This window comes from Suncus etruscus, chromosome 8 (assembly GCF_024139225.1).
Source record: "Suncus etruscus isolate mSunEtr1 chromosome 8, mSunEtr1.pri.cur, whole genome shotgun sequence".
Taxonomy (NCBI): domain Eukaryota; kingdom Metazoa; phylum Chordata; class Mammalia; order Eulipotyphla; family Soricidae; genus Suncus; species Suncus etruscus.
This window is the reverse complement of record NC_064855.1, coordinates 11,353,770-11,362,761: the sequence shown is the minus strand read 5'-3', so window position 1 is coordinate 11,362,761 and position 8,992 is coordinate 11,353,770. Positions and strand designations below refer to the sequence as shown.

Sequence of the window (8,992 nt, the reverse complement as noted above, 5' to 3'; positions counted from 1 at the left end):
TCAGTTTTCGTATTTATTCTACAGGGCAAAGTCTTTCTTAGAAACAAGATTTCGTAAGGCCGCTTTTACATCTTTGTTTCTCAGGCTGTAAATCAATGGATTCAACATGGGGGTGACCATATTGTTCAATATCTGCACAACAGCCCCCATCAGAGCACTGGGATGGGGATGCAGATAGATGATGATCACTGGGCCAAAAGCGCAGAAAATGGCCATGATGTGGGCGCTGCAGGTGGAGAAGGCACGCTGCCGACCTTCTGCAGAGCGAATTTTGGAGATGGAAATGCCAATGCGAGTGTAGGAAAAAAGGATGAGGGAGAAGCAGATGAGAGACAGAAGACCCACATTAGTGAAGCTTACCCTCTGGGCCAGCGAGGTGTCTTCGCAGGCGAGGGCCAAGATGGCAGGGATGTCGCAAAAGTAGTAGGCCACCTCGTTGGAGCCACAGTAGGAGAGTTGGAAGGTGAGGGAGGTTAGGATAGTGGCATGGACACAGCCCCCCAACCAGTTCCCTGTGGCCAGGACGGAGCAGACTCTGTGGTTCATGATGACTGTGTAGCGCAAGGGGTGACAGATGGCCACATAGCGGTCGTAGGCCATCACGGTGTACAGGAAGCACTCGGTGCAGCCCAGAAAATGGTAGAAGAAGAGCTGAGCGACGCAGCCCTCAAAGGAAATAATCTGGCCATGCCCAGAAAGGTAGAACAGCATCTTGGGGGCTGTCGTGGAGGAGAAGCCCAGGTCAAATATGGAGAGGTTCCCCAGGAAGAAGTACATGGGTGTGTGAAGCCGGGAGGAGGACAGAATGGCCATGAGGAGGAACGCATTTCCCAAGAGGGTCCATATGTACAGGGAGGAGAATAGGACCAGGAGGACATTCTCAAGACCCCTCGTCTCAGGAATTCCCAGCAGGATGAACTCAGTTATCACCGTGCGGTTCCTCATTTCCATGGGAGAATAGACTCCTGAGTGTCTGTGAAAAGAGATGTGTGGTTGACTGGCATCTCTCTGCATGGGGGAAGCCAGAGAAAAGGAGGTGTGTGTGGATGAGTCACTTCCTCACAGAGTTGGCATAATCCCCTACTTTTCTCTCTCCCTTTGCAGTGACCTCACCATGAAGCCTTCCTTGGCCTGTCTCCATCCAGCTCTTCTTCAGAAAAGCTACTAAGTCCCACTAATTCCAAACCCTACTTGGTGGTTCCTATAAAGGGACAGATATAAAGACCCTTTGCCTTAATGACATAAACATTCCTATTTGGAAGGGGCTGGTGAGGTGGCGCTAGAGGTAAGGTGTCTACCTTGCAAGCGCTAGCCAAGGAAGGACCGCGGTTCTATCCCCCGGCATCCCATATGGTCCCGCCAAGCCAGGGGCAATTTTTGAGCGTGTAGCCAGGAGTAACCCCTGAGTATCAAACGGGTGTGCCCCCCAAAACAAAACAAAACATTCCTATTTAAGTTTTTCATATTGCACACAAAGCACCCAGCATCATTCCCTAGAGTTTCCCCCCTGTCATGAGAAAAAGTCTGAAAGATGGGCTGGAATTAGTTGCTCCTGCACAGAAAATCACCCTCAGGTGGCCCGTGGGCTCTGGATTGGGTGCTGTGAGAGGTAGTTTCTCTCTAAAGTTTCCCCAGTCTCTGTCGAGTTAACCCAAATTTGTGTACAACAACAACAACCTTGTTTGGAGGCATGAAAGACCAGGATATAACCTTCTTCTGAATGTCCGTATCCTGATGCCCCTCTCCCCCCAATCAGTTTTAATTTTTCCAACAGGAAGCTCTTGAAGCTACAGATTCAGCCATGAATTCTATTTCCCAAGACCCAGGTTCATAGCCTTTGTGGGAGCATGTGTGGGGAGTAGACAGATTAAGAAGAAGGGATGAGGTTGGGGCACTTACATGGCCCAAGCATGATTTCCGCAGGGAACATGACCGGTGCTAGAGAGCACTCCTTCTGCTGTGCAGAGAAGGGGTGCCCATTCTGTCTAGATCCCCATCTGCCTGCAGACCAGCAAACAAGACCCCGAACTCCTGTGTCTCAGCCACTTTCAAATAGAAATTGATTTCAACTCCCTTACGGCCATCTTTTCTCCACCTCCTGGAACTGCACAATTTCCAAACACATGAGGCTTTTAATAAGCTTCCTTTGGGTATTATTTCCTCAAGTTAGGAACAAACAAAGACTCAATTAACTCCTTGGCATAATTGGACCTTACAAAGGAGCAAGGGAGGAAGAGGGGAGAGGAAGAGGAAGAAAGAGAAGAAAGAAGAGGATTTTGATTTCAGATGAACTCCTAATTTCCTGTGGAAAATAAACTCTTCAATAATATTCAGCCTTTGGCATATAAACCACGTGTATTTGTATGTTTTGATGTTGGCTATTTTTTCCAGATGTGTGTTACTTTAGAAATAAATTATTCTGAACTTATAGAGTTGATTTTAAACAGCAGTAAATGGAATAATTCAGGACAGAAAGTGTGGGAGGTAACAAGGCAGTCCAGTTTTGGGGTCCAGGGGGGTTGGCCATTCCACTCAGGCCACAGTTTTTGATGACTCTGCTTCAGCTGCCCTTTGCTTCTGTGTGTCTCAGTTCCAGATTCCAATCTGATTCCAATCTGATTTCCTTGACTGGGTCATGTGCCAAGAGAAAGAGGGAAAGAGTGTTCAGATAGGCCCAAGAGAATTGTGAGCAATCAGATTGAGAATCACTTCTTACTTAAATGCCTTGTATGCTCAATAATTACTGCTTATTTTTTTAAACATAAAAATTGCTTTGTACCAAAGGATTCCTTGCCAAGGGTTAAAGTGGTGTTGTATATTGCCAAATTTTTCATTGACCCATTCCCCATCGATTTGTTTAATAAATATGTGAGTTCATTTATTCCCACAAATACTGAGTATGTAAGGCAGGGAATTTGGTTTTTATTAGCAGAGACAGAAAAGTTGAGGGAGGTGATGCTAGGCATAGTGTCTCTGCTCAAAACTTGGAGGAAGAGGGTGTTTTGTGGCCTAAAATTTATCTACTCATCATTTATTTATTTTATTTTATTTTACTTTGGGGGGGGCACACCCGGCGGTGCTCAGGGGTTACTCGTGGCTGTCTGCTCAGAAATAGCTCCTGGCAGGCACGGGGGACCATATGGGACACCGGGATTCGAACCAACCACCTTTGGTCCTGGATCGGCTGCTTGCAAGGCAAACGCCACTGTGCTATCTCTTCGGGTCCTACTCATCATTTATTTATTGGACACTTGGACTATTGATTGTGGTACATTTAATCTGCATGTGTGTATATCCTCATATATTTGTAGTTTTTTAGTGTTTTTATGTTTGAATAAATACCTAGGAATGTAATTGCTGCAGCATATTATAGGAGGTCATTATTATTATTATTTTTGTTTCTTTTGGTTTTTGGGCCACACCTGGTGATACTCAGGGATTACTCCTGGCAATGAGTTTAGAAATTGCTCCTGGAGTGGGGGACCATATGGAACACTAGGGGTTCGAACTGCAGTCTATCCTAGGTTAGCACGTGCAAGGCAGATGTCCTAGGCTTGCGCCATGCTTAGCCCCAATTATTATTATTTTTTTATGACCTTTTTGTTTTAGGGTAATAGTTGGTAGTACTCAAAGCTTATTTTTGGCTTGACATTCAGAAATTACTCCTGGGTTAACAAAAATCTATGACAACATTTTTGTGTTACTGGGATAAATTGTTGTCTTGTATGGAAGCTCTGGTCTTACTTTTTTTTTTTCCTTACCAAATGTCTTTTTATTTTAAAAAAATGATTTCTTTATTTATGTACCATTATAGAAATGTTCGTAGTTGGGGTTCAGTCATTGAATGCACACCACCCTTCACCAGTGTAACGTTCCTGCCACCAATGTTCTCCATTTCCTTCCCCCCAAGTTTCCTCCTGCAGTTTCTGGGACAGGCAGTCCACCTCCTCAGTCACTATCATTATTATATTAGTTGTCAGTGCAGTTTATGCTCTCATTAAGCTTACCACTCTTTGTGGTAAGTTTTATATTATGGGCTTATCCTTCCAGCCTCATCTCTATTTTCTCTGGATATTACCAACCTGTCCATTATTATTATTATTCCCACATATAAGAATGGGATATGTATTACTCTATATAATAGAATATAAAAACTCAGATTACTCTATATAATCATTATATGTATAATTTATTATATCCCACATATAAATGAGATTATTCTGCCTCGATCCCTCTGACTCATTTCACCAGCATAATATTTTCCATGTCCACCCATGAATAGGAAAATTTCATGACTTCGTTTTTCAAAAAAGCTGCATAGTATTTCATTGTGTAGATGTACAACAGTTTTTTTTAGCCACTCTTCTGTTGTCGGGCATCTGGGTTGTTTCCAGACTCTGGCTATTGTAACTAGTGCTGTGACAAATATAGAAAATCAGAGGGCATTTTTGTATTGTGTTTTTGTTTTCTTAGGGTATATTCCTAAGGTGTGGTATTGCTGGATCATATGGGAGCTCAATTTTCAGTTTTTTGAGGAATATCCATACTGTTTTCCACAAAGGCTGAACTAGCTGGCATCGTCACCAGCAGTGAATAAAAGTTCTTTCTTCCTGTATCTTCACCAGCACTAGTTGTTCTTGTTCTTGTGATGTGTGCCAGCCTCAGTGGCATGAAATGATTTGTCATTGTTGATTTGATTTGCATCTCCCTAAAATTAATGATGTGAAGCATTTTTTTTCATAAACCTTTTGTCCACCTGTATTTCTTCTCTGAGGAAATGTTTGTTAATTTCTTCTCCCCATTTTATGATGGGATTAGATTTTTTCTTGTTGTGTTAGTACCTTGTATGTCTTAGATATCAGCTTCTTATTAAATGAGTATGGGCTGAATAGTTTCTCCCATCCCACGGGTGGCCTTTGTATCCTAGTCACAGATTTCTTTGAAGTGTAGATGTCTCTCAGTTTAAAGTAGTACTATTTGTTTATCTCTGCTTCCACTTACTTGGACATCGATGTTTCCTCATTGAAGATAATTGCCTTTATTATCAGTATCATGTCATGAAGTGTTATGCTGATATTTTTCTATATATCTTGTAGTTTCAAGTATGACATAAAGGTCTTTAATATTCATTTTGATTTGACCTTTGATTTATGCATGGTGTTTAATAGAGGTCTGAGTTCACTTTTGTGTATGTGGCTGACAAGTTGTTCCAACATCACTTGTTGAAGAGGCTTTTCTTGCTCCATTTGCATTTCTTTCTCTGTCGTAAAAGATTAATTGATTGTATGTCTGGGGATTTTATCTGAATACTCAAGTCTGTTTCATTGATCTGAGGGTCTTTCTTTATTCCAATATCATGTTGTTTTAATTACTATTTCTTAGTACTACAATTTAAAGTTGAGGAAAGTAATACCTCCCATTTTCTATTTTCTCAGGACTTCTTTGGCTATTAGTAGGTGTTTATCGTTCAAAATGATTTTCAAGAATGTTTGAACCACTTTGAAGAATGTCATGGGTATTCTTAGAGGGCATTAAATATATACAATGTTTTGGAGAGTATTGCCATTTTAATGATGTTAATCCTTTCAATTCATGAACAGGGTATATTATCTTCAGTTCCTTGTGTCCTCTTTTAGTTCTTGAAGCAGTGTTTTATAGTTTTCTTTGTATAAGTCCTTCACCTCTTTAAGTTGGCGCTAAGTTGATTCCAAGCTGACTATATGTGGTACTTATTCGTGAATGGGATTTTTAATGTTTATTTCTTCTCTTTCATTATTTGTGTATAAGAAGGCCATTGGTTTTTGCATGTTAATTTTTTAGCCTGCCAATTTGCTATACAAATTTGTTATTTCTAGAAGCTTTTGGGTAGTCTTTAGTATTTTCTAGATATACTATCATGTCATCTGCAAACAGTGGGAACTTGACTTCTTCCTTTCCTATCTGGATGCCCTTGATTTGGTTTTGCCTAATTACTCTGGCAAGTATTTCCAGTAATATGTTGAGTAGGAATGGCAAGAGGGGTCAGCCCTCATGCTGGCTCTGCCTCAGAGGGGCTAAGAACTCACCACATTACCTGTCAGTTCTCTTGCTGATGCCCTTTAGGGTTGTGGGTGGGCCACCAGTCACTTGCCCCCCTCTAGGGGGCACTCAATCCTCCTGCTGGCTCCCTTCAGGGACAAGGCCAGGTGCTGGTTGCTTGCTAGCCTCCAGAGGCTCCCTGCCAGTCAGTCTTCCTACTGACTCCCATCTTGGTCTTACCTTTTTTGATAAGCCTTAGCTAGGCACCAACTCCCCACAAGATCTCCACTAATGTGGCTTATGAAAACACTGATTCTTAACCTTGAATCTAAACCTATAAAAGCAGTATTTGGGTGTGGATAGGGTCATACACAACAGTGTTCAGGGCTTACTTTTGACCATGGTACTCAGGAACCACTCTTGTCAGGATTCGGGATGCGGTGGGGATTGTGTGTGGTGCTATGGATCAAACTTCATGCAAAGCAAAACCTTAAACTCTATACTATCATTCTGGTCTCATTTACCCATTAATAATTGACAAATAAGGATTATAGATATTTAAGCTATATACCAGAATATTTATTTACATTTATTTATTAAGATAGCATTTATCTACAAGAGAATAAATGTTTGTATGTTTAAGAGATACATTAATACCACAATACATCCCCAAATCCTCAGGACAAAAAATTCCTGCCTCCACAGTTCATTGGATCATGAAGCTTGTGGTTATAGAGCTGTAAGAGTTTGTGCAGGTGGGTATTTTTCTAGAGGGATAAGTTGTAAAGTGTTCCCACAATCTTGCTCATCAGTGTATCAGTCTTCTTCAGCGGAATGTTATTTTATCCCCCATGTTGAAGATCTACCCTCTAAGCAGATTTCAAATGTTCAGTACAATATTACCAACACTCATCAGCATGTTACATTAAATCTCTAAAACATTTTCATTTTCAGAACTAAAGCCATGGACTCTGATGGAGATTATGAGAATGAGTAAATTACTGGTCAGGTGCTTTCAGGCAGTCTTGTACTAGGTAGATGAGTAAAACTATGGGGCCAGTGATTCGGAGATTGGGCTCTTCTCTGCTACAAAATAGGCAGCTCTGTATTCATTATTTGAAGGTCTCTTAACCTTCCTGCACTTCTGCACCCAAGGGAGAGACTTTCTCAAGGGGTTTCTTCGAATGTTCAGTGTGGGCTCTTTATCACAATGCTTGCAAAACCAGATAATTTTTTTCTCAATGTGACTTAACATTCTTTTAGCAACATGAAATAACTGAGGTTTCTGGAAGAAAAAGGGAGCAGTTGCATTGAAAGCAGAACAAGCAAAGGAAAGTGACTTGGCCTGGTGACAAATTGTCAGAAGGTTCTCAACTGGTTGGCACAGACACTCACAGTCAGGAAAGTGGATCACTTACTCTGAGGATGAGTTTTGTCAGCTTTTTGGTGTGACCCAAGATCTTTCTCCAGGAGTAAGGAGGCACTGAAGAAAATGTTAGTCACACAGTTATTCATGGAGTTCTGGTGTTGTGGAGATACTGCCATAGAAAACATTACTAGGCAGGTGGAATACAGTGCTTTGGAAAAGCAAAAAGAAAAGGAACTAGGAGGATGATGTTGGACTAGAAAGAAAGAATAGGATACAGGGCTGGTATTGCATGGAGCTAACTCCAGGTCAGTTCATGCTAATATCTGTGGTTCTCCAAGAACTGTCAGGAGTAATTCCAGGAGCAGAGTAAACCAGATATAAATGCTGGCCACAACCAGGTGTGAGCAAAAAATGGAGGATGTTGAGACAATAAAATTAAAAATCAAAAGTCAAAAATTATTCCAGAGCAGTAAACACAACATTGTGGAACACTTTCTTTAAGGATCTTTTCACTTCTTTGTTCCGTAAAGAATAGATGAGTGAGTTGAGCATGGGAGAGACAATGTTGTTTAATATCTGCACGATGGCACCAAGCAAGGGGTTGGGTGTGGACTGCAGGTAGATGATGATGATTGGTCCAAAGGCACAGAGGATTGCAGTGAGGTGGGCACTGCAGGTGGAAAAGGCTTTCTTCCTGCCTTCTGCTGAGCGGATTCTTAAAATGGCAATCCCAATGCGTGTGTAGGAGACACACACAGTGAACCAAAGCATTAGAGCTAGGAAGCCCACAGAAGTGGAACCCACTGTCTGTGCCTGAGAGGGGTCATCACAGGCCAAGGGCAAGATAGCAGGGATGTCACAGAAATAGTAGTCCACGTGATTTGGGCCACAGTAGGTCAACTTAAAAGTGAAAGAGGTCAGAATAGTAGCTTGAAGACAGCCCACGGACCAGGCTGCTATGGCCAAACCCACACAGACTCCAGGTCTCATGATAAGTGTATACCTGAGAGGATGGCAGATGGCCACAAAGCGGTCATAGGACATCACAGAATAGAGACAGCCTTCAGTGGCTCCCAGGAAATGATAGAAGAAGAGCTGAGTGGCACAGCCCTTGAAAGAAATGGCTCGGCTTTGACCAGAGAGATAGAAGAGCATCTTGAGGCAGGTCACTGATGGGAACAAAATATCAAAAATAGACAGGATTCCCAAGAAGAAGTACATGGGGGTGTGAAGGGCAGAGGAGGAAACTATTGCTATTAGGATGAGTAAATTTCCGATCAGGGTGAAGAGGTAAATAAAGAGGAAGAGGAGAAAGAGCATCATCTCTACGCCCTGAGTCTGTGGGATTCCCAGAAGGATGAACTCAGACAGCTCTGTGTGGTTCCTCATGTTCCTGCAGGACTGGGTTGGGTAGAGACAAAATTTGTAAAATCATAAATATTGCAGTTGGTTTAAGGCAGACAACATGAAACATCGCCCAACCATATATTCCTATCACTCATCTTGGTTTAAACATAATTATGTTGTAATAAAGAGTAAGAGCTTTTTCCATTCATTCAGGTCATTTCATTCATTCAGGTCACTCCGGGACCAGTAAATGAAATC

At 41.9% G+C, this 8,992-nt stretch overlaps 2 protein-coding genes across 2 annotated transcripts; both read right to left on the bottom strand.

Moving 5' to 3' along the window:
- Positions 1-951, bottom strand: LOC126015795 (putative olfactory receptor 10D4). The gene is given in 1 exon segment (XM_049778376.1): positions 1-951. A coding segment is annotated over 1 exon segment (951 nt).
- A 6,892-nt stretch (positions 952-7,843) lies between these two features.
- On the bottom strand, positions 7,844-8,776 carry LOC126015435 (olfactory receptor 148-like). Its single transcript, XM_049777959.1, has one exon. The coding sequence runs from the start codon at positions 8,774-8,776 to the stop codon at positions 7,844-7,846; it is 933 nt and encodes a 310-aa protein (XP_049633916.1).
- Between the last annotated feature and the right edge of the window lie 216 nt (positions 8,777-8,992).

Bases quoted from the DNA above. Each gene is read 5' to 3' on its own strand.
- LOC126015435 (XM_049777959.1), bottom strand. From the start codon at position 8,776: ATGAGGAACCACACAGAGCTGTCTGAGTTCATCCTTCTGGGAATCCCA.